The sequence below is a fragment of the Pelodiscus sinensis genome, chromosome 15, assembly GCF_049634645.1.
Source record: "Pelodiscus sinensis isolate JC-2024 chromosome 15, ASM4963464v1, whole genome shotgun sequence".
Taxonomy (NCBI): domain Eukaryota; kingdom Metazoa; phylum Chordata; order Testudines; family Trionychidae; genus Pelodiscus; species Pelodiscus sinensis.
Genome location: NC_134725.1, coordinates 19473689 through 19499129, shown reverse-complemented (window position 1 = coordinate 19499129; position 25441 = coordinate 19473689). Strand labels below are relative to the sequence as shown.

Sequence of the window (25441 nt, the reverse complement as noted above, 5' to 3'; positions counted from 1 at the left end):
TTTCCTCATAGCTGTTTCAAAGACATTTACTGAGTAAGTCTCATACAAAGGCTGTTTCACAGTATTTGTCATATTTTTCTACCCAATGCAAGTCTTCCAAAACATTAGCAGGAGTTAGAAACTAGGTAGATCCAGGGCTAATAACCACTGTAAAGTGAGCAGCTTGAACCAGAATACTTACTTCCATTTTGTGAGTATATTAACAGTTTTGCATCTTGCATATTTAAATTCTAGGTTTAATATATTTGAAATAGAAAGTCTGAGGATCTCCTAATACTTGCATTTTAGTATTTTATAGTGCCACAGATCCTAGTTCTAGTAAAGTGATTGCAAGTACTGAACACAGTGCCAAATTTAGAACATAAGAGTATTGCTTCTACAGTTTGAAATCCAATGGTGCGATAAGTTTCTTGGGTTTGTGAGGTGTGGCAAGGGGCTCCAGATGTTCAGACTAGGGAGAGCATAAAGGGAGGTGGTGGCAAGAGGGAACATGAACAAGAGGGAACACTGCCTGCTGCTTTCCTACCCAGACCATGGCAGTCTTCCTGAGCATTCTTGTTTACTGCCCTGTATACAACCAGAAAGCTGCAGTTCTGTTTTAAACTGAGAGAATGAAAGGGCACTTTCATGTGAAGCATTGCCCATTCTGTTAGAACTCTTCCAAGGAGGCCCAGCTGGAGCCTGCTGTTTGCTTGCCACAGTGAGTCACTTTCTGTCCTGGACGGGAAGGAATAGGGAGACCTTCTTATGCCACTCACATGGTAATGACATGGTATACAGCAAAAAAACTTGGGAAGATCTGACTTAGAGCTCCATGGCATCAAACACAAACAAACACACAAAACAAAACAAAAAAAAACCAAAACACTACTCCCCTAAAAAAACCCACCTTACTAGCTTTGGTAAATACTGACTTTAAGAACTGAATGGCACATGAGTGAGTAGTCTTTTCTACATTATATAAGCAGGCTTAGAAAAACCACATAAACAGCACTCTTGCTCCTTTAAAATGGTTAACAGCTTTTGAAAGTCATTAAGACTTGATTTCCTGCTTACCCTTTTGTAATGAAAAAATCCTACTGTTAAGTTACACCCAATACTAGTTCAAATAATGTGTTTTTCCACTACTACCTGCCATTAGAGGCCATCATGCAATAGTACTAGCACAACTGCACTGGTAAATTCTATCTAGAATTCTGTGGCCCTATAGCTTAGTAGGAATCAATAGGTATAGTGGTCTGCAAAACATGTTTATGAATACTGTCAAGCAGGAACAATCCTCAAGTAGCAAACAAAAAACACTAGTGCAAGAGGCTTAAGTCAGTGTAACATACCATAAAGAAACATCTGCATAATTTTATAACAGGAAGGGATAAAGGCATTTGATATAATCTAATCTCATCACACAAAGATACACACACTCTCAAATACATAAATACCAAGCGGAAGAATTAAAACAACAAGTGTTTAAAGTATATAGAAAAAATTCAGTCCTGTTCTGATGCTATTTCAAATTTGCTTTATTCACTTTTGGATGACTATAAATAAGTGTTTCCACTATGGAAAAGTTAGCACAGTACATTTATGATTGGGGAATGGATTTTTGGGAATTTTCAAAAGGGCAAAATCTTAGAAAAAGACAACCCAAATGTTGGAATTCAGTTTAAGAGTCCCTCGTAAAAATTAGAAAAAAAAAGGAAAAGACGTGAAGTGCTATATGACTTTATTGCTTTTCTTCAGTTTTTCCTTGATCTCTTCTTTCCTCAGCTTTTTTGCTCTCTTCTTTTAAAGAAAGCGCTTCTAATTTTTCAGCAACTGTGTCATCATTTTTCTCTTTGCCTGCTAAGAGATTTTTGAAGAAAAAAGTTACACACAGTATGGTAAATTTAATTAGCAATGGGAAAACTGTTAACTCCTTTTACTAAAGAAATAGCACACCTGCTTTAGAAAGGAGAAGGATGACAGCACTATTTGGGTAGGTCTCTGGTATCTGGAAATAGGCATGCTCAAGACAGAGTAGCTGTTATTTCAAAACAGGCTTGCTAGTCTGAGGTCCCTGTAAACCTCATTCCACAAGGAATAAGGGCAGTTTGAACTACTGATTTATTTCAAAATAAGTGCTGTGTAAACAGCACCAAATTTTAAAATGAACTATTTTGAAGTTAACTTGAAATAAGCTCTGCAGTTTGAGTAGTTCAAGTTGTGTAGCTTATTTTGAGCTCCAAGTGCAGTCTAGATGCACCCTCAGTGTCCTCAAATAGTTCTTTAGTTGATACACAGGAACTACTGACAAGACATATCTTGTATAATGATGTGCTGGTTCTATACAGTTTCCACCTCCTTAGATAACTCGGTATTAGAATCAAGGATAATATTTGAAATTCAAGTCACTAAACTCTACCCCTCCATTCCAAAAATCTTTGCTTAAGTGAGACTTAACTAAGGCTACAATTTGCAAAGGAATTTGGTGTCCGGCACTGCCTCCGTCACACATTTCCTGAAGCGTGTGAACTGCAGGTCAATAGGAATCCACACTTTACTTCTTTAGTAGATAAAGGTCAGATTTCCTTCTACATTTTTAATCTGTATGGAATTGAAAGTAGTTGTTCACAAGTCCTCTAATTAGGTGTTGGATGTCAGAAGCATCAAATTGATAATAGCTTTACCATTTAAACAAAAGTGAACCAGGTTTCAAACGTTAGTTTAAAAATGTAATTGGGTATTTGTGGAGTACAAGATGATAAATATCAGTATGGCAAAGTTGTTTATGCAAAAGATGCATACTACATATGGTAACAATGAAAAGCCCTTTTAGAATACCTGCCCTAAAAATTATGTTCCAAGAACTGCAAGTCTTCTACAAGGAAAGAAGAGTTCTCAACACCCTGGACCATTACTCTAGCAGACTGAAAAAGTCCCTTGACTGAAGATTGCAGTCAGGCACAGAGTGAGTCTGCCAAGAGGTATCAAATACTACCACGAGGAACCTAAAGATATTCCCTTATCCCAACCCATTGGCATTAGAAACTTAGAAAAGGAGAGAAAAAAAAAAGATGGTGTACTAACCTAAATTCAAAGAGGATATTAACATCTTACCCTTCTTGGCTTTCTTTTCTACTTCCTTCCGACACTCTTCAAATTTCACTTTAAATTTCTGTGCATCTGTTTGAAGGAAATAAAGTGTTTCTTTATCTTAATTAAATTACTTACAATACCTCTATTCTTTAGATCTATTTGCTTTCAGACATTTATCCTGAAAAACTCATTTTGGCTTGTTTGACTGCCTTGTGTCTAGAAATATACAAATAGTGGATTTTAACTTATTTCAAGTAACCTTATGTATCTGGGCTTCAATTTTTCTTTTAAATTCTCTCCAAAGAAAAGCAAGACATTGCACCTTTTAGTGGATTTCCTGCAAAATTTGCATCTTAAGCTTCTGCCACAAAGCACCTTTTATGCTAGCTGAACTTCTATCCATATCTTCGCTACATTCACATCAAAGGTTTGAAATCTAGAAGCCTCTGTTAATTGGCTGAGCCTCAGTCAGGGGGAGGAGCTACCAGAGCTATATAAGCCTGTGACTCAGTGACCAGGAACAGCTAACAGGAGAGTTTGGAGAGGGCGTTTAGAGGGGGAGGTTAGAGGGCACTAGTGACTTCTGACCTTCTTTAAAACATAACTCTTAGAATAATCTATACTCCAGAGGTTTAAAAAGAATCAGTTTATACTTAAATTTATTCATTAGAAAAATGCAGATAGAAGCCCAGAAGCAGAGTGGGGGCTATCCTGTTTATTGTGTCAAGTGTAACATGTATGATTACCTGCCCTGTGGGCGGGTGGCATATGTGTGCACCCGTTGCAAGGAGCTCCTGACCCTCAGACAGAGTTCGGGCTTTGGAGGCCAGGGTGGCTGAACTGGAGGAGCTAAGGGAGGTAGAGAGCTATGTTGATGAGACTTTCCGGGACACTGTAGTACTGTCCCACCTCCAGTCTGAAAGCCCCAGTGCTCTTAAGGAGCTGGGGACACTTTTGGGAGAGGGGGAGCCGATACAGGAAGGATGGGCTCCACCTAAACCAGGGTGGAACCAGACTGCTGGCACTAAACATTAAAAAGGCCGTAGAGCAGTTTTTAAATTAAGAGATAGGGGAAAGCCGATTGGTGCGGAGATGCACGTGAATCGGAGGGAGACTTCTCTTAGAGGAGAATCCATTGATAAGAGATTCTCTAAGCTTAGTCAGAAAGAGGAGGGGAGAGGGCAAACCATGGGCCAGAGCAGACAAACAACTGCATACAAAGGAATCCAATGCATCAGGGAAGGGCAGACAAATAAGCAGTGGCAAACTTTTAAAGTGCTTGTTCACAAATGCTAGGAGTCTGACTAATAAGATGGGTGAACTAGAGTACCTCGCATTAAAGGAGGAGATTGACATAATAGGCATCACTGAAACCTGGTGGAATGAGGAAAATCTGTAGGACACAATCATACCGGGATATAAAAATCTATAGAAAGGATAGAGCAGGCCGGGTGGGTGGCGGAGTGGCACTGTATGTGAAAGATAATATTTTTATTTCATTTGATTCTACATTAAGTGAATCATCATGTTCAACAGAAACGCTATAGATAGTTATTCCATGCTCCAATAATAAGAAATTAGCAGTAGGGATATATTACTGACCACCTGACCAGGACAGAGATACTGACATTGAAATGCTGAGGGAGATTAGAGAGGCTACCAAAATAAAGAACTCTATAATAATGGGGGATTTTAATTACCCCCATATTGACTGGATACATGTCACCTCAGGAAGAGAAGTGGAGATAAAATTTCTCAATGGCTTAAATGACTGCTTCTTGGAGCAGCTGGTGCAGGAACCCACAAGGGGAGAGGCAATTCTCGATTTAGTGCTGAGTGGAGTGCAGGATCAGGTCCAGGATACAACCGTTACAGGACCGCTTGGGAATAGTGACCATAATATAATAACATTCAACATTCCTGTGGTGGGAAGAACCCCTCAGCAGTCCAGCACCCTGGCATTTAATTTCAAAAAGGGGAATTACACAAAAATGAGAAGGTTAGTTAAACAGAAATTAAGAGGCACAGTGACTAGAGCCAAATCCCTGAAAGCTGCATGGAAACTTTTTAAAGACACCGTAATAGAGGCCCAACTTAGAGGCCTTGGAAAGGGTTCAGAAAAGGGCAACTAAAATGATTAGGGGTTTGGAACAGGTCCCATATGAGGAGAGGTTAAAGCGACTGGGACTTTTCAGTTTAGAAAAGAGGAGACTGAAGGGTGATATGATAGAAGTATATAAAATCATGAGTGGTGTGGAGAGGGCTGATAAAGAAAAGTTATTTATTAGTTCCCTAAATAGAAGAACTAGAGGACACCAAATGAAATTAATGGGGAGCAGGTTTAAAACTAATAAAAGTTCTTCACACAGCGTGTAGTCAACCTGTGGAACTCCTTGCCAGAGGAGGGTGTGAAGGCTAGGACTATAATAGAGTTTAAAGAGAAGCTAGATAATTTCATGCAAGTTAGGTCCATAAAAGGCTATTAGCCAGGGGATAAAATGGTGTCCTTGGCCTCTGTCTGTCAGAGGCTGGAGAGGGATGGCAGGAGACAAATCGCTTGATCATTGTCTTCAGTCCACCCGGTGCTGGCCACTATCGGCAGACAGGATACTGGGCTAGTAGGACCTTTGGTCTGATCCAGTACGGCCGTTCTTATGTACCACACACTCATTTACAGTCTAAAGGGCCAAGGACTGAAAGGACCACGGACACTTATTTTCTCACATCTAGCTGTATTCTGGTGGAACCATCTCCAGAGGAAAGGAGAGTTTGCACCACCACTGCTTACACTGCACCTGAAGGGAAAGTTTGTTTCTAGAGCTGAAAAATCTAAACTTCATGAGCAAACTATATAGTACTTTGTGTTAAACACAGAAGCACCACTCCCACACACAATGGCGATGAGGCATCATGGCTCGTTTGCTGTAACTTGAGAATTCTTTTGAAGACAGCATACTTCAGAACCAATCATGTAGGTTGAAGTGTTTTGAGCAGTTCCATTTTAAATACAGAAATTGATATTGGCTATCAATCAGTTCAATTAAACAAACATTCCTCCAAGTCCTCCTAACTGAAATAATCTGAGAGGCCACTAATGATAGTCAAGTCACTGCCAAAAAGAACTAGAAAGAATAATTTAAGGATTCTCAATATGGGCTGACTGGCCACTTGAGGTCACTATTGTACCACTGGAAATTGCATGTTAAGAGACTGGATATTTTAGACTCTTGGGAGTGTGCACCTCTTTGAAAGGGAGTTCATCTTGCATAGTGACACCATTTGGCAGAACCAGAATTTAAAATCCACTAAGTCTGCTTTCTAGCCTCATCTGCTAATGCAAGGCAGTGTATAAAGGAAACAATGAAAGCCCTCTTTCACTCCCAACTCAAAGAGAATGTTAAAATCTCATTTCTAAGCTTTCATGCATATTTTTGTAGGGGATTTAAGGGTTTAAATTGAAGGTTGTTTCAGTAAGTTTGTCTAAGATAAAATCACGTTAGAAAAGGAAAACATTTTTTGCCAGCGTGTTAATACATAGCCTACTTTTACATCATGCTTTAAGTTCCTCCTGGATCGGTCACAAGGTCCTAACTGCTATGGAAAATGCTGATAGCTAAATGAAAACTTCTAGTTTGGCACGTTAGGCAGAAGGTAAGACAGTGGTAAATGAAAATGCTAACTCTGGAATAGGGATATTAGCATGCAATCCAACCTGGATAAAAATCAATTTACAATTGAATTGGAGTTTCAAATCAATACTAAGTTTATCATTTAAAAAGTTAGTCACAAAACATGATATAGATCTATTTACAGTCTCAAAAATGAATTAATAACTCTAGTCCATCCAAACTATTAGCTCTTGCTTCTTGAAAGTTCTGGACTTTCAATTTATTTCTCAGACTAATAAGTAACATGTGTACAGACACAAGTTGAATAGGATTATTTTTGCTCTGTGCTTGTGTTGGTGGATCTTTACAAGCAGGACAGTCAAAAACAGTGAATATATAGAAAGGATGGAAATAATTGAGAAGAAAAAGGGAAAATGTTATTCAGCATGCACACAGCTTCCTATATTCTCCCACAACTGCCACAGCTTCTGGATGTAATAGATATCCTTTGAGGCCACAAATTTCTTCAAAATATTCCCAAAGTAAACAAAGGAAAATGTGTTAAGTGTAAGCAGTGCAAGACATCAGGCTCAGTTGCAAGAATGAATCATAAGGAAAGTTGCTTACTGGGGTAAAATGTAGATGAAGATATGAGTATGATTGATTGGGTCTGGCTAGTAACCTGAATGAAGCATTGCAAAGTGAATTATGTAGTATAGGTTCTCAAACTGGGGGGCATGCCTCTCGGGGGGGCATGAAGAGATTCTAGGGGGGCACAAAGCAACCCCCTCCCCCAAAGAAAGAGCCCAGTATGTCTGGTTTAAAAAAAAAACATCCCGGTCAGACTTCAAAACAGCCAACTTAAAAGTGCAATGCCTGCTCTGCTCTTAAAAGGGAAACTTTGCTGCTATTTTTTTTTTTCGGGGGGGGGGGGGGGAGGAAGGTAGTGTGAGGGTCTCAAGTCAAAAGGGGGCATAATTCCAAAAAGTTTGGGAACCACCGCTCTATACCATTTAGTATAAGTAAATTCCCAAGCCATTTGCTGTGTTGGCTGCTGCTAGAGAAGAGGTTTAGCTTGGCTAATCCTTATGGCTTATTTAATTTAGAATTTCTTGATTTAGAATTTATCGTCCAAGTACACAGTACAGAACACTGCAGTAAGAAGTCTGGAGTTGCCACCGAGTGTCCTTTTATTTTTTGATATAATCCATGCTCCTTATTTTGAGCCACCACCCTTATGGTCGGTGGCCATGATGTCACAAGTCTATTCCCTATTTTACTTCAGCATAAAACTCAGCTTTTCCAAGAGAACTCCATCCTATACTCGTTTTCTTAAGCCAGAAAGTGGGTTCAATGGGGCTTCCTCCAAAATTAAGCATACTCTAAATAGTCATAGTTTTTTGGTAACTTGATTTAAATCAATACACCCTGATAGCTATCTACAATTCACAATAAGCAGCCAGAAGTAGTGTGTGACTGACACCCTTTTTGCTGCATGAACTGCTTACGGTCAAATGAGAAGAGTTGCAGTACATCACCCATTCCAAGAGTGACCCTTAGGAGTTGAAACAGCCAGATTAAGCTAGTTGTGCAATCAGTGTTCTCTGTATGCCTGATACACAACTGTAAGATGTTATAGAAGCCCCAGGACAGCAGTTCACTAGCTGTCTTCATCATCTAAGGCTATGTGTAGACCGCAGAGTTTCTGCGATGTCAGATGTATCCTGGAGTGAGAAAACAAAACCAAACAAAAAACTACACCCACACAGCCTCATCCAGGGAATGCATCTGCTTTTTCAGAAGTTTCCAAAAAAGCAGGCATGTTTGGCATCCCTGTATTCCTCATTCAGGAATGAGTGATCTTCCTAAAGAGGTTTCTGACTTTGGCCCTGTGCGAATGGGCCCAATGTCGGAAAAAGCCTCTTCCGAAAAAAAACAGTGGAAAAAGATATGCAAATTGTGGTTTTAAATTTGCGTACCCTTCTGGGGCGAAAAAAATGCAGTTTAGATATAGCCTAAGGGGGTATGGTGGCAAGGGAAGAAGTGTAGTAGCCATGTTTACGAACACTCATTCTCTCAGTCTTTGTATTTTCTATTTAGGAGTGAACACAGTCAGGCATTCCAAATAGGGATGTGCCAGGCAAAACCACTACAATTTGTCATTTTGTAAGATATCCATGGCAAAGTTGCTTCCATTCTATGTCTGTATGGTCCCTAATCACTCCTAGCTGGAATTCTCAAGCATTACCAGACAAATAATTTCACCTCCAATTCTCTACAACTGGCATCTATTCTCCTAAGTCACCTAGAGGCTATAGAGTAGTCAATTTAGTTTGATATTTTGAACAGATAGATGGCAGAAAAAGGCAAGTCTTCACTACAGATATGAAACACACCCTTGAACAGGAGTGGAATTCCTCCACAGTGCTCAAAGCTTTTCATCAACATGAAAGAACACAACCAGAATCTTGTACTCTGATTGGTCACACTACTGTAACTGAGAAGGTTATACCATACAATAACAATCCAAAGATTTACTACACCCTATTGTCCAAGTTCGGTCAGGGGTGGGAAATAATTTTTGCTGAGGGGCCACTCCAAGATTTTGGAAAATGGTTGAGGGCTGCACTCTTCCAGGATATTAATGGGGGGGAGGGGGAGGACAGTCTGGAATGGAGGTTGGTGCAGAAGGGAGCTTGGAGTAGGGAGCAGGAGGGAGAATCGAGTCTGGGAGGGAATTTAGGTGTAGGCGGTAGATGTGACCTAGGGCAGGTGGATAGGGTACAAGAGTTGGGGTTGTAACCTAAGGTAGAAGGGGATTATGATCTAGGGCAAGAGACTGGGGTATGTTGATGGGGATCAGAGGATTGGGGAAGAGGGGCTGGAGTGCCAGCGGTAGGCTCTAGCTGGGAAGTGCTTACCTGAGGCAGCCTGACTGCTGCAGGCTGCTTGTGCTTCATGTGGCTCTGTTCTGGAAGGGAGGGGGGGGAAGGCTTCCTACACTGCCCCGGCTCCCAGCAAAATTTCTTGGCTACTTTTGGCTAGAAACAGAGTGGCAAATGGAAGCTAAGAGATTTTGCTGGGAGCAGGAATAGCATCAGAAGTCTCCCTTCTTTCTCCTCAGCTGTCTGTAAAACTGCTAGCTTTTTAAAACATGAACTGATCTCTGCCTAGGGTTCCAGTGAGGTGGCCATGGACTGGATCGAGTGGCTTAGCGGGCTGCATCCAGCATACTGGAAGCCTCTTGCCCATCCCAGTTGTCTGATTGTTAGGATTACTCTACTCCAGTTATCAAATGAAATACCCACTATTAGAAGGAAGAGGCAAGTGGACAGGAATACCAAATACTTTTTCAGTGTAGCAGTCAAGTATAAGTGTCACAGGGAGATTAGACTGAATAAGACTCAGTGAAAGAGGATAATTTCCATACAATATTTGTAACGCCACAAATTTAATCTTCATTAAGATATGAAGTCAAATTCATTAGTGAAAGTAAAGTGAATACATTTGGTTGACATTCTAGAATTTTACTGCATTAAATCTGGGAACATTAACAAGCACTCTTGAAAAGAGTGTCACACTTAGAGGCAAAAGAAGTTAGTGCTAAAGATGATGTTAGACGGAAAGTGAAGCATAACAGCTCCATTTATCTACATGTTCTGAGCATTACTAGTTACCTAGATGCATTTAATTAATTCTAATGCAGTACTTAGAAGGGACAGTCTTTATAGGCACTCTCTCAGCCCATTTTGAGTGCTTATAGCCAGTGGAATAATCCTTTAAAATACAGGAAGTGTTTATTCTTTTCTACCATTGGAACTTACAAAAAAGTTAGTCATACCTAATTTCACATTTACTACTGTACATACTAAATGACCCAAGGTTACTGCTTAAGGTACATATATACACTATGGCTACGTCTACACTGGCCCCTTTTCCGGAAGGGGCATGTAAATTTCATGAGTCGTCGTAGGGAAATCCGCGGGGGATTTAAATATCCCCCGCGGCATTTAAATAAAAATGTCCGCCGCTTTTTTCCGGCTTTTAAAAAAGCCGGAAAAGAGCGTCTACACTGGCCCCGATCCTCCGGAAAAAGCACCCTTTTCCGGAGGCTCTTATTCCTAGTAGGAATAAGAGCCTCCGGAAAAGGGCGCTTTTTCCGGAGGATCGGGGCCAGTGTAGACGCTCTTTTCCGGCTTTTTTAAAAGCCGGAAAAAAGCGGCGGACATTTTTATTTAAATGCCGCGGGGGATATTTAAATCCCCCGCGGATTTCCCTACGACGACTGGTGAAATTTACATGCCCCTTCCGGAAAAGGGGCCAGTGTAGACGAGCCCTATCAGAAGAAAACAATCTTGTGCCTTCACTTACTTTCTGCATTTAGAAAGCGGATTGCCAGAAGTTCAGGCTTAGGACTTTCATCTGCAAAATCAGCATGCGTGTTCCAGACCCATGCCCGGTCACTTCCAGCATTTGGCTTCAACTCCATTAATGGTGTAACTACAAAGAAAAAAAGGACTGATTAGTCCTATCTGCAATTTACATTTTGAAATGTATTCTGACTAAAGCCCCACAAAGACTGAAAGTTGCTCTTCAGACACCAAACATCTTATACCTCACAGGTAACTGCAATTCAAAGTTATTTCTCACTATTGTGCATGGGGGAAGGGATGATATACATACTGTTCTCTCACATTTTAGAACAATCTGCTATGGGAAGCAAATACTGCCAGTGTGCTAATTACACACTTATTAAACTATAAAGAGAGTCAGCTCCAAATTAATCTCATTTTAGAGTAAGTTCCCCTATTGAAAGGTCAATGGTCTTAAAGTATTTTGATGGTGGTCAATACAGATGCTTCAAGAACACCCAAATAAGTTGTAAATCTTCCTGATAATCTTTTGAATTTTAGACAGAGCCTTCCTGAGATTATTCACTTAAGCAATTTCTCCCTTCTTCCTTTATATCCTGCAATGACAAACTCTACAAATATTCAGAGAGCCATTGCTTTAACTCCCTTGTTTACCCTTTTCTGGATCAAATGCTCTAAAACTAGAAAAACTATAGTTTCAGCAGGAAGCCACAAACTTGATGAAGCCATAGTTCAAGTTTTTGTTCATCTTTTAAATGCTGAGTCCTTAGACAAACAAAAAACATACACCAGATGCTATACCATCTATAGTAAAAATGATAGTCCAGCATCCAACTGTTCGGCACTCCCCATACTCCAGCATCAAAATGCCAAGCACTCTTGGCCAGCTGATTAAAAAGCCTGCCACTCAGCACATATGCTGGCTGTAACCAGACAGAGCATAAGGTTGGGGGAGGCGGGAGGAATGGGACCGTGTTACAGTATGGAGAAGGTGGTTTTGCTTCAGGGAAGGGGAAAGGGGAGGGTTGGGGGAGAAGGATCAGATTACAGCAGGGAGGAGGAAACACGAAGAGGAAGGGGGGGGGGGGGGGGAAGAGAGATTGTGTCCTGGCCAGGTGTTAAGCCGTGCAGCTGTACTGGACCTCCCGATTCTCTGGCAAATCTGATAATCCGACACCACCTAGGTCCAAAAGGTTCCGGATTATCAGAAGTCTACTGTGTATTGTAAATGCATTTGGCAAAGAGGCCTGGATATCATTTTGAACATCTTATGAAGTCAGTATGCACTCTGCAATGCCAACTCTAAAGATAAAAGTCTTCTACACAAAAAGGTAGTGTTTGTAGGAGAATATTAAAATGCCATTTTCAATTATACTTTTCAGTTGCTTCAAACATCTCTTCAGTAAACTGTCCACGTCTGATTTCGGTTCACACTTTTCCCCCCCTCTACTTATGTGCAGACAATCCTTTTAGCCATTTAAACCGTTTCAGTGGAAGAACTGTATTCCACATTAAATTTGAGGCTCTGCAGAACTTTCACACTACACATTCCAATGATCTTGAAAATGGATAAACATCTGAAGAGGCTTTGTTACACTAGGTATATATGGCATCAAAATAACTTGTATTATGGAACTGTGCAGTTAATAAGTAAAACAGGCATCAAACTGGATGCACCTGTCTATTTGCTGCTGCTAGAACATTCTTCCAATATTAAGCGTAAACAAAATATGCACAAATCTTATAAGACTTGATATGCACGTTGCACACAAAAAAATTGAGCAAAGGGAAGTTACATTAAGTAATGAAACATACTATAATGATTTGCACATATTTTTAAGGTCTTGTCTCTTCTCATAAGGAGGCGAATGGTTCCTTTCTCCTTGTGTTTTAAGAGTTTCACATCTCCAGTGCCTCGCTCTTTCCATTCCGGCAGATCATTCTCTGAAGCAAACCGGAACAGCTTGGCTCTCCTTGAGAAAGAACAAGAAATTAGTGTGGTTTGTTCTTGCCTGCAGACTCTTAAAGTAAAAGGTCCCTCAGATATAAGTTAAAAGCTTAGTGGAATGTTGAGAGGAAATATGTCCAGAGTCCTCAGCAACTAATAATGGTATAAGATGACGTGTTATGCAGGTGAACTAAACACCATGCTATCAGTAGACAACAGATTAGTTCATGACTGAATACTGTCTGAATGAAGTCATTAAGGAACTTCACTGCCTACAAACGTTTTGCTGAAAACATTCATGTAGAATTTCAAAACTATATTAGCACTGAATTTATTCCACCAAAAATTGAATTTGTTAATTTGTATATTTAATCATAGGGGGGCATGAATTTCAGTTAGAGGGTTATTTTTGTGTATATCTGGAATACAATGAAATTCCACACATGCATTGACTTACTATCATAGCTGAGAAAGTGGGGGAGCTGCTTCCCTTTCAAAAGCACTCTCTCCACAAAACCTCTCCTGCACTGGAAACCCCTCCCACCATCAAACCTTACCCCCACCCCACCAAACCCCACTCTAGCCTCCCTCCCCAGTTCTAACCACCGTCACTTGCACTCCCTAACAGAGTCCTATTCTCTCTGCATCCAGACTATGCTCCCTTCCCTTAGGTCTTTATATCCAGATCACCCCTGATCTAGACCCAACCCCCAAGCTGTTCACACTGAAACTATCAAACAGAATCCTAGTAGTCAAGGTAATTCTATACCTAAAGTTAACTGTATGGCAAAGCTTTTTATTCTGCATATTTTGTCAAAATAATGTAGTATTCAATTCAGTTATTTGCTGTCGAGTATTTTGAAAAAAATTATCAAAATTATTCAAAATAGTGTGATCATATTTTGTGATTTTATATGAATTTTAAATTCTGCTCACAGTACTGTAAGTTTAGTGCAGAACTGCCTCAGGAGTAAACTCTAATATCACCAACAGTTCCATGTAGGAGGGTGTTTTCCAATCCAATATCTGAATTTAAATGCTTTGCATTCAAACTTAGTTCTGTTTTACTACTCTTGCATTTAGACTTCAGGGCTTTCTTCCCTCTACCTTGAAAACTGAGATTTCTCTGCCCTTTTACGAGGGCTACAGGACTGATACCTTATTGGAAAAAAGCACACTAGTTTACAAAATTCTTAAAGTATTCTGCTTTTCTGACCAAAGAGCATATCTTGTTTAAGACTGGAAATTTGCAGTGTCGAAATACTACACTTTTATCTAGCCAAATCATCCTCCTAACACTAAAGCTGAGCAAAACTAGATTACCTCACTAATCTTTTAGATCAATGGGCAATGTTTGCCAATTAACAGGAGTGCATAAGTGGCTGGATCCCAATGTTTTATACATCCAAGGAATAAATGCTTCTCAATCTCAATTTGTAGTTATTCTCCAACACAGAGAAAAGGGAGACTCAGCATTGCTCTGCAGAGGCAATACACCTTTTGGGAGAGAAAGTTACTTACCAAAACCCCCCACCAAAAAAAAAAAACCCACACCACCAAAATCCGTTTTCCTCTTCAAAACACTGCCTCCACAAACCCTTAGGCTATGTCTACACTGCAGGCTTCTTGCGCAAGAACTGTTTTGTGGAAGAGTTCTTGTGCAAAATGTCTTCCACAAGAGTGCGGTTCACACTACTATGTGCTTTTGTGCAAAAGATGTGCTTTTGCGCAAGGGCGTCCATGGCAGTGTGGATGTTCTTGTGCAAGAAAGCTCTGATGGCCATTTTAAACATAGGGGGTTTCTTGTGCAAGAAATTCATGTTGCCTGTCTACACTGCCTTTTCTGGAAGAGCTCTTGCACAAAAGGGCTTATTCCTCCTGGGGAGAGAAATAACTCTTCTGGAAGAGGCCCTGTTTTTCGATGCTGTACTGTAAATTTACTTGCACGAGAATGCGCGTGCAACACCTGTTCTTGCACAAAAAGCCTGCAGTGTAGACGCAGCCTTAGTGTAGAGTAGGGATGGGGAATCTACATCCCATCGCTTACCTCAATCCAGCCCCATTACCTGCCTGCTCCTGCACCCTCCCTTATAGATACTCCTACTGCACACCTCTCCCACACACTGAACCCCTAATTTCTGAGGCCCCTTAGAACCTCCCCCCCCCCCCAATCTACTGGCCTCAGGAAGAGTTAATCTGCTACAGGAGGGAAGATGCAACACTCAGCACCTTCCTCCCCTTCAGGCTGGAGCACAAGGGGAGCAACATCTGGAGAGCTTCCCCCTCCCCCGCCCTTCTCATTCAGGGAAGGGGAGGCAGGCCAGTGAGGTTTTTTGCACTTCACTTGTCAGCACTCCTCCCCGTCAAAGGTGGGAGAGCTTAGGGAGGGGTGACGAGTGTTCCCACTAATTTAGGTCCATATTGGTTTATATAAAAAACTCAATGCTGCATGAAACAAAACATTCTACACAAGGTGTGTGGGGCAGGGGTAAGTCCACAGGTCTTGGAATGTGGTAAGGAGCTCAGAGCTGGGGAGTAAGGGTTCCAGCTGGGAATGTGGGCTCTGGGGTCCAGGAGCAGAAAGAGTGAAGGTGATTGTGTTTGAGATGCAGGTTATTCCTGAAAGAGGAATACCCCATACCTCTCACTTCAACAACTTGAAGCCAAGTGAGAGGCTCTTTTCCATGGCTGTAACAGCTCCAACAGAGCAGTGTTAGTCAGGGCACCTCTCCCCTGGCCACAACAAGTCCAGGGCTTGGTAAGCCTCTTCTTGGCATGGTCCTGAGCAGGTGTACAGGGGTTAAACAGGCAGCTGCCCATAGCAAACTTAGGCACTGACCTATCTGAACAGGTAGTCCACAGAGCTAATGGAAATGACTATAGTATTTCTCTTATATTAGTGAAGTTGTGACTTGAAAAACCTTTAAGTATGACAATGTTTATGTGAACCAAGACAGTTGGGGCCTCTGGAGCCAAGCTGCATTCACAGTTGTGAAGTTTTCACTTTATACTAACAGCATCTAAAGGAAGTAGCCAGGAGTTAGAATCTGAAAAACCTGCTCCATCACATCCACTACCAAGCCCTGAGATAAGGTTGAATCCAATGCTTCAGCTGGGTCACTTTCACATGCATCCTGGTGTGGACCTACATGGATTCAACATATCCAGATTTTTGAAACCATAAGGCCAGGTCAGGTCCGCACTAGACCTGGTAGTGCAGCTTAAGACATGCAACTCCAGGTACACAGAATACACAGCTGGAGTTGGCTTACCTTAAGCTTAGCTTGGTGGCATCCCTATAGTGGGAGACTGATGGAGCAAATGCTTCTGTAACCCTCCCTTTCTTCTGGAAAGAACAGGAGTACTGGATGCTGGTGGGAATGCCCACCAAATTTGATTTAGTGAATCTTATACTCACTAAATTGAACTCTGAAAGATCGGTCACAGCAGCATCGATATTCCACAGACTGAAGACATGGCCTAGAATTCAGAAGAGCCCAAAGCACTGTTGTTCAGGCAGGTGTCAGCAATTTCTTGTCAAGTCACTTATTTGCTATATAACCATTTGAATTGCTGAATAGTGATAGAGATGCAGCCATGTTAGTCTGGTCTAGCTGAAACAAGAGAGAACTATGTAGCACTTTAAAGACTAACAAGATGGTTAAGTGCTACATAGTTCTGTCTTCTGTTTCAACTGACTTGCTGGCACCTTAAAGGGACTTTCCTAAACTATTAAAGTACCCTCTGATCCTTAGACAGCAGAACCTATTTCAGTGTTTCTTTAGGAGTTGTCCAACAATGGCTTCTTTCACTCTGAGAACATGCATCAGAGAAAAGCTTAATGACCACACTATTCATGCTGGTCAGTTTTTGTACATGTCCTCATAGAACCATGTGTTAGAGTCTTACAAGAGTACACTCTGGAACAGATCATTCGAAAAGGATTACTTCTGGCCATCTGACTTAGGCACAAAATGCTTTTGGGCAATTTGAAGTGGGAGAATCACAGAGCATGAGGAATTAGCTCTTATGGTACGTACATGTCACCTTAGAAGAAGTTCAAGGCATTCTACAAAATTTAAACTTTTCAGATTAAGTCAGTTTGTCCAGTTTTCTAGTCATAATTACTAGAATTTGATGCTTGTTAAAACAGTGGAAGGAGTAAGAGGTTGTTTCTCTGACTGCTCCAGATGGTGACAGAAGGGAATCATGGAACAGTTAAAAGGGCTGGGGCATTTACTCCTCCAGTCTATAAAATATTGAGTCAATTAGTAAGCAGACAGTTTCTACTGGTGGGGTGGGGAAGAGTCATAAAGACCCATACACTTAAGATGTGGTAGCTTTAAAAAGAGGAAAACCCTACTTTGTGATAGTTACACATCTTTAGACCCAAGATTTTTTACACAAGTTAACAGATATTTTCTAATCCAAACTTTTCCAATGTTATTAATGACTCAAGATTTCATCATGTTACATTGGACAGACATTTCAGAGACATTAGAAAGAAAATATGATGTCTTCTAGAACTATATTGAATTAGACCAGTAACCCCTGCTTGGTGCTTTGCAGTAGGCTACCTTCCTATCGCTTATTAATGTTTTTTAAAGTGTAAAAGCAACTAGTGTTTAGATACACACCCAGTGCCATCCTACTTACATCTTAAAGAGTTCTTCCTCATCCTCCTCAAGGGTCTTGATTTCTTGCTCAGGAAGGGAAACTATAGGCTCAAATTGAGGATCATGGTTTGAATCATCTGCATTTTCAGTTAAAGTGTCATGTTCCTCATGTGTTTCCTGTGAAAAGAATGCTCAATTGCAATAATGCAATTATAAGAACAGTTGTATGGTAGCTACACCTGTATTTGACATTCTAAATACCTTTGGCAACTTCACATGTTCTAAGTACATGATGTACTGTTTACACTTTGGTAGTGTAAACAGTACATCAGAGTCTGAACACACATCTAAATCTTATTTAGCCTTTAATATGCAGTATTAAGTAGGGATATGAAAGATTAAGCAGCAAGCATCACCCGTAACAAGTGATGCTTATTGGTTCCAGTTAACCAGGGAGAGGCTGAAGCAGTTCCCTGCTTGCTATGGGCAGGGGGTACTCCAGCCCTAGGGGGCCCACCACAGACAGGGTGGCAAAGCGCTGCCTACAGAGTATGCCCCCACCACTCTCCTCCTTTTAGGCACACCAGCTGAGGTGTAAGTTCTAGTGCACATCAGAATATAGTGCACTAACTGGCTGAGTGGATCTTGCTGCAGGCCCCGCATAATCAGTTAAACAATGCATTTGTCTATTTAGCCAATTTTACATCCCTAGTGGATACTAAAAATTGCCCTTACACATGCAGCTGTAATACCAAGGAACTTTTATTATGGCATTTCAGCAGGATCCACAAGAGTTGTAAATAGCTAACTAGAACCAGTAATCTTCACCCTTAACTGGGAGGGGCTGAAGCAGCTCCCTGTGCAGGGCCTGCCCCTATTCAAATAAAGTTGCTTTTGTGGAAAAACTTGCCAGCTGTCTACACTGGCCACTTGAATTTCCGCAAGAACACTGACTTACTACTGTCTGAAATCAGTGCTTCTTGCTGAAATACTATGCTGCTCCCGTTCGGGCAAAAGTACTTTTTGCGCAAAAGGGCGAGTATAGACAGCTCAGATTTGTTTTGCACAAAAGAGACCAGATCTCAGCTTTTCTGCAGAAAAGCACGTCTAGATTGGCATGGACGCTTTTCTGCAAAGAGTGCTTTTGCGGAAAAGCGTCCGTGCCAATCTAGACGCTCTTTTCCGCAAATGCTTTTAACGGAAAAGTTTTCCGTTAAAAGCATTTGCAGAAAATCATGCCAGTCTAGTCGTAACCCTTAAGTAAATGCTGAAAAAAGTGGTATGTTTTTTAAAATATTTTATTTTTAAACACCCACAATCACAATGGTGCACACAGGATTAGTTTATCGTAATGGAAAGGTTTTATCAATTAGAAGAGAACCCAAATTGTCAACACATGCCATTTAAAGAGTACTCTGTCAGACATGCTAGAGTTAAGAGTACTCCTTTAAAGTTCGCATGTAAAATCTCTATAACTGGCTATATTTTAAGTATAGCTTTATACAAAGATAAAGAGTTAGTATCCCACAGAAGTATGGCTGCAGTACACTGCATCAAAACCTGTTTCCCAGAGAGACCATAAGATAGATTTTTTTGGAAGTGATGGACTCCAAAACTGAGATTAACCAGCGTCAGGACAGAGATAACAGATCCCATTATTCCACCACTTTCGGTTTCCTGTGGGCACCACAAGAAAATCGCAAACAATATGCGCATGCTAGAGGCGGCGAAAGGAGACGAATCGTAGCACTGCGATAAAACCCCGTCCATCCACGGCATAAAGCACGTGGGAGTCCAGGGCTATTAGCCCAGCTCTGCCAATATCATGGGGGGAGGGGGAAGAGGAGGAGAGAGAATTCTCCTTCAAAACCTCCTGAGTCATAAGCCAGGATGTGGAGCCTGCGGAGGCTCCAACACGCGCTTAAGACAGAGCCGACCCCGCTACTGCAGGGCTAGCGGCCAGAGCGAGGCGGGGATGGGATGTCACTGACTGTGTCGGACACAAGGGATGGGCCGGCCCCGGGGAGTTGGGCGCACGTGTGCCCGGACAGCCCCCAGCAGGGTGAACACCCGACCCACGTGCATTTAGGGATGCTGGATGTAGAGCTATCCGGGAGACCCCATTTCCCGCCAAGACAAGGCCGCTCGCCCATCTCAGCCCCCAGCCTCGTCCCCTCGCTCGGTCTCGGCTCCCTCAGAAATCCCCGAAACTTCCCTGCTCAGCGGGGCCTTTCGCCCGACCAGCCCGCGGGCTCCTCACGTATCTGCTTCTGCAGGCCGCTCATCCGCCCCCGCAGACCGCCCTAGCCCACCGCCTCAGCGCCAGGCCGCCCCGCTCCATTGCCTGCCCCGAGCCCCTCGGGTTAAGGGAAGCTCAAGCACCCTCACCTTCGTGTCTGCCATGAGGCTACGGGGGGTGGCGCCGCTCCGGCACGAGACTCGTTCGCGTCGCTCTCCCCTCCGGCGCTGCGGCTCTGGCGATGAGTTTCCTGCCTTGTCGCTCCCTCCGCCCCTCCCGCTTTTATCTCATTCCCGTAGCCCGCGCTGCCGTTGCCGCAAAGGCTGATGGGAAACGCCTATTTTACCCCAACCCCGGTACGGCTGGTTATCGGCGACACGGCGAACCCTGCCTGTGGCATTAGATATTTAATGATAATGCGCCACAGCGTCGCCGAGGCGTCCGGCCGGGCAACTTCCCCACGATCCCACTCGAGGTGTCGGAAATGTCCTGAGTTCTCGGCTGAAAACTTTCAGCACCCCTCGATTCTGGGCCGACTCTAAAAATAATTCGCCCCTAAGTAGCTAGTGTATGTCCCCTATTAAATCTTTTTACCTCAGTCCCAAGCTGTTTCCCATCATCCTTTGCGACATGGCTGTGTCTCTACCCAAGATGGCGCCTATGGGGGATGGTTAGAAGGGGTGGGGATAATTGTCATCTTGTATTATTCCGATTGGAGGCGTGCTGATGTGCGATGGGTGGATTATATAGCGGTATTTGTGGAGACAGTGGAAAAATTGCATTTTTTTCCAGCGGGCATTTTAGCACGTCGGTGACGTCACTCCAGAGCCCGCCCGCCCCCCCCCCGTATTTAGCTCCGCCTCCCGCCGTGGCTGCTGGAGGAGGTGGGTTGGGGGTTACTACCTGAGCCGACACGCGTCTCGTCATGGAGGGAGCAAGGAGCCACACTGAGTAGCGGTGGTGTCCTGCTGTGGTCGGGGAGGCGGGTAAGGGGTGGACGGGGCGCACCCCTGGGGTAATGGCTGGGCGCGCTGCATGGGCGGATGAGGGAGCTGTCTGGGCGTGTGGTGACAGCAGGGCACCCTGGCGCCATTGGTGGTCTATGGGGTGAAGTGGCGGCAAAAGGTGATGGCCCTTTGCTGTTGCACATGGGCAACGTGGGGGGCGGGGGAGTTGTGTACTGGGGCACGTGGACTCCCGTGGGCTGATGCATAGCGATGGCCTATTTGCTATGGCTCATGGAGGGAGCCTATGGGAGTGGTGCCGTGTCACTAGAGTAGCAAGGGTGGGATGCTGCAATGGCATCACAGCCTGTTCTGGAATATGCTGGTGTAGCAACGGTAGCTGTGCCCTGGTGGTAACCTAGAATGGCATGTTGTGGTGTGTTCAGAGTGAAAGGGCATGACCATGATAACACATGGTGGTAGCCCAGGTTATGTACTGTGATGGCACCTTGTTGTGGTATATTAGTAGTAGGGGTTGGTAGCATTGTTTTCTGTAGCTGTGTGCATTGTTGGCCACGCAGGAGTGATTTAGGTATCACCCAGCTAATTAGTAGAGTGAAGCTGGCAAAACCTTTCTATTTGTGGTGTACATCCACACATGCCTTGGGTTGCATAAAATGTATTCCATACATGGATGGAAAAAATAGAACACTGATTTGTGACGTGCCTTGTGGTTCAGTTACCAACATTTTCTAACTTCTGCAAGTCCTTGTTTAAAAAGTAATCTGTGAAACAAATCTTTACAGGACTGAAGGAATGATGGAAGAAAATAGTAGCCTTTGTGCCCCTGAAGGAGAAAATAAAGCTCTTTCTGCAGAAGTAGAAAGTGTGACTGAAGTGGAAATTAAGCATGATGAAGGTGATAGCCATGCAGAGAAAACAGCAAATTGTCCTGATATGTACAGATACATCAAAGGGGATTTGTTTACTTCGGAGATTTATAAAGTAGAAATTCAGAACCTTCCTAAATATATTGGCTTTAATGATGTAAAGAAGTTTCTTGCAAAATATGGACTTAATCCTCATAAGATAAAACTTTTTGGGAAGCAAACTTTTGCATTTGTGACATTTAAAAGTGAGGAGGAAAGGGACAAAGCTATGAAAGTCCTTCATGGAGTCATGTGGAAAAGCCGCTATTTGAGTGTTAGGCTTGCAAAGCCTAAAGCTGATCCCATTGTAAAAAAGAGGAAAAAAGAAGAAGAGGACATTGAACAGAGAGAGGCAAAACGTCCAGCTTTGGCAAAAGATAGTGAAGAGGAGCCTATAACAAAACAGATAGCAGACGTGGTGACTCCTTTGTGGAATATACCATATGAAGAACAGCTGACAAAGAAGAAGCAAGAGTGTGAACAAGTGCTGCAGAAACTGACAAAGTAATTCCTTTAAGTAATGGTACTCGAATATTTATGAGCTTTCAAACAAATTTCAGTGAATATAGTTAAAATCCAGTAAATCTTTTTTCTATTCCTTATATAGACATAAGTTGTAAGTAAGTCTCTTTTAATATGTAAGAATGCCTTTCCTTAAACTACCACTTCAAACCCATGTCTTGAAAATTATACTGATCAAATGTATAGGATTTGATGTTTTCAGTAAATTGATCCCTTTGAAAATGCCTTGCTTAAATTAAGGGATGTAATTTTAAAGAAAATTATTCTATAAACCACCAACATTAAAATGAAGGTTTTTATACCACTATAAAACTGTATTTGGCAGGCTTTCAGTGAAATAAGGGATGACCTGTGCTAGCAATGACGTTATTCTGATGGTTTTCTGTCAACCAGTCTACTCTAATTCTCACACTTTTATTGTCTTTGAAGTATTACTCCTAAGAATAGTTTTATATTTAAGATCCTCAGTTTTATCTGTGCCTTAATCAGTTACCTAACTATCCACAGAAATAAACATCTAACCTCAGTAGTCATTAGGCATTTTACAAAAAATAAAAGCAGACAAGTGTGGGTTTTTTTTGTTTGTTTGTTCCCCCCTCCCCCACCTCCATGCATAAATACCACCCAACTCCCATCATCTTAAGAGTCTACTTTTCAACAGACATTTCACTTAAGCGGGATTGGCGGGAAGTCAGTTTAGCTGTCAACATTATATTTTAATTAGAAAAAAATGCGGAACTCTTCTATGTTCCTTTTGTGGTGATTCCAGCAAAGGGGTAACAGGCCAACAGTTCAATCTGCTTTATCCTAGAACTCTGCAGCTGTGCTATGTATTTTTGTAGATTAGACTTTCATCTATAAATCTGTTAAATTTTTGCAGGGAAATAGGAAACAACAACAAAGCTCTGTTACCCTGGCTGTTTGTGCAGAAGCAGAAATATAATAAAATCTGTTGCCCACTAGAGGGAGTGAAACCATCACCTTTACAGGTACCTCAAAATCTAACTTGTTCTGGGATGGGGCATTATCTGACGGACAATACTGTAGCTTGGTAATTAAGTAGAAGTTACAATGCTTTATTTCAACAATATGAGCTTTTGTGGGCAAAATCTACTTCAGATGACTAGAGTATTAAAAGTATTATGATACTATCTACATGTTTTGTTTAGCCTTTAAGGTGCTACTAGACTATTGGTCTATAACAGGAAAAAACAGCAAACTCGGCTACCCCTTTGAAGCTTTCAGTACCATTATTTGGAAATTTTAATTTCCAAATATGGGCTGAAACTTGGTATTCTAAGTTTCAAGCCATCAAAGAAATTCCCTAACTAAATTTTTAAGACTTAAAATTTGAGACTAATGTTTACAATAGATCTTTGAGGGCAGGAGTAGTCAATATGTAGGATATAACATACATAGCATAGGTAACTTTTTTCTTTTAAACTTTAGACTGAATACCGCAACAAATGTGAATTTTTGATTGGGATGGGTTTAAATCAAGAAGATAAAACTGTAGGTTGTCGCCTTGGCAAATACAAGGGTGGAAGCTGTGCTGTAGTGGAACCATTTGACACTCTTCACATTCCTGCTGTTGCCAAAAAAGTAGTGAAGGCTTTTCAAGACTACATAAGGTAAGAACTGAATTAGACTGAATGGCTTAATATTTTTAAACATGTACAAAATGAAATACTTTGAAAAGCTGGATGGTTATTTTTAGAATGAAACTTAAACAAATGGATCCAGTTCTGAAGCAACCCTTCTATACACCTCTGAAATCTGGGACTCTGGTCTGGCAACATTTGGACCGTGGATATTGCTGGACCAAAAAGCCCCAGCTGGCCAGGTTCAGGGGCTCGGCTGGTGTGGTGGGGAATGCAGCTCTGGCCACACCAGTGACATTGGGGGCTGGCATCTGGGATAGCAGCTTAGATTCTTCTTTCTCTCTCTCCCCTCCTGTCCCCCTTCCCCCCCCCCCTCAGGTGAGCAGCACAGCCCGAGGCAAGAGTACTGCCCCAGCATGACCGGGGGCAGTGTGGCCAGCAGGGGAGAGCGGGGCCAGGAGGGGAACCGCTCCGGTCCTAAGGGTGTCAGACCAGGAAGGTCCCACCTGTATTCTATATTTAAATGTGGCTTATGTGTTTTTTTCTTAAATTTCTTCAGTATGTTCAGCACTACACAGTACATACAAGACAGTTACTGCCGTAAGATACTTAGCATATAAGATGGACAGGCAGTACTAAATAAAAATATTAAGGTCCAATCTCAGAATAAGGCAAAATATTTTCTCTTAAAAGTTTCCTTGTGTTCTATTTGTAATAGGTTGATATTGTTGACAGAAAAGAGACAAGTATTTTAAAGAGGAATTTGAATGACAGCATGATAGTTTGGTATATTTGAAAGTGGGGCGGGGGAGAGGGCTTCAACATGTAAGGTCAGCCTGAAGGAAGGTACAAAGATGAAAATGTGAGATTCCTCCTTAAACAGCTGGAAAAGGGGGAAAATATTTTGAACTGAGAATAGAGATGGGGCAGAATCCTAGAAGCATATGAGATGCTTAAAAGGGGCAATGGTGTGATCTGAACACTGTCAAAGGAAGACATTGAGATCTGTTTTATTTAATAAAACAAAAAAAAGGGAGTTAGCTGGGAATCAAGAAAGCAAGAAGGGAGGAAGACATCTAATTCATTAAGAGTGATGATCGGGGCCACCATTTGAGTTTTAGCTTTAGGGTATTGTGATTAGGTGTGTAAATGCTTCGAGGGAATGGATACTAAAGGGTTAGAAAAGGGAGGCGTCACCTCCGGCTGGGCAGGCTAAAAAAGAGATAAAAGCCTGCAGCCTAGCCAGAACAGAGAGTGTCACAGTGAAAGGACTCCATAGAGTGAGATGTGAAGAAGCCACTCCGAAACCAATTTCTCTCCCAGAAGGTGTCAGGAAAAGCTTACCAGGCAGGAGGTACCTGAAAGACCCAGAGTGAGAAAGCGCTCAAAGATTTAAATGAACAAGTCCTGTATTGTACTACCCAGGGGCTGGGCTGTGACACAGAAGAGAGCATAGGCCTGTGTCCCTGCCGCCTTCATACAGATGGGAGTAGGACCACTGAGAACCCTTACCTGTGTGTTGTTAATAATAATACTGGCTTCGTGTTCCTGCTTTAACTTATTTTACTTCTGCCCTTTTGAAGAAA

At 42.1% G+C, this 25441-nt stretch overlaps 2 protein-coding genes and 1 non-coding gene across 9 annotated transcripts in view; 1 reads left to right on the top strand and 2 right to left on the bottom strand.

The window, feature by feature from the left end:
• Nucleotides 1-1504: 1504 nt before the first annotated feature.
• On the bottom strand, nucleotides 1505-20276 carry RANBP1 (RAN binding protein 1). 4 transcript variants are annotated; one of them, XM_075898352.1, is made up of 6 exons: nucleotides 20009-20276; nucleotides 17661-17797; nucleotides 12872-13029; nucleotides 11055-11183; nucleotides 3067-3162; nucleotides 1505-1842 (listed from the first exon to the last, which is right to left on the bottom strand). In XM_075898352.1, the coding sequence occupies exons 1-6, from the start codon at nucleotides 20021-20023 to the stop codon at nucleotides 1724-1726; spliced, it is 654 nt and encodes a 217-aa protein (XP_075754467.1). In that variant the 5' UTR covers nucleotides 20024-20276; the 3' UTR covers nucleotides 1505-1723. The 4 variants fall into 4 exon arrangements, with proteins under 4 accessions (XP_075754467.1, XP_075754468.1, XP_075754469.1 ...); XM_075898353.1 differs by having other exon boundaries at nucleotides 1505-1839; XM_075898354.1 differs by having other exon boundaries at nucleotides 3097-3162.
• Nucleotides 2831-2957, bottom strand: LOC112547680 (small nucleolar RNA SNORA77). The gene has a single exon (XR_003091473.1). It is a non-coding gene; the product is annotated as a small nucleolar RNA SNORA77 (small nucleolar RNA).
• The window catches only part of TRMT2A (tRNA methyltransferase 2A), a 20361-nt gene continuing 15194 nt past the window's right edge, over nucleotides 20275-25441 (top strand). The window contains exons 1-4 of one of the 4 annotated variants that reach the window (XM_075898351.1): nucleotides 20275-20519; nucleotides 21608-22236; nucleotides 23135-23243; nucleotides 23704-23885. In XM_075898351.1, the coding sequence (XP_075754466.1) occupies nucleotides 20430-20519; nucleotides 21608-22236; nucleotides 23135-23243; nucleotides 23704-23885 (1010 nt within the window). In that variant the 5' untranslated portion in view covers nucleotides 20275-20429. Of the gene's footprint in view, nucleotides 20520-20545; nucleotides 20846-20885; nucleotides 20985-21607; nucleotides 22237-23134; nucleotides 23244-23703; nucleotides 23886-25441 lie in introns of those variants that run through there. The other 3 variants (XM_075898349.1, XM_075898348.1, XM_075898350.1) reach the window with 3 other exon arrangements.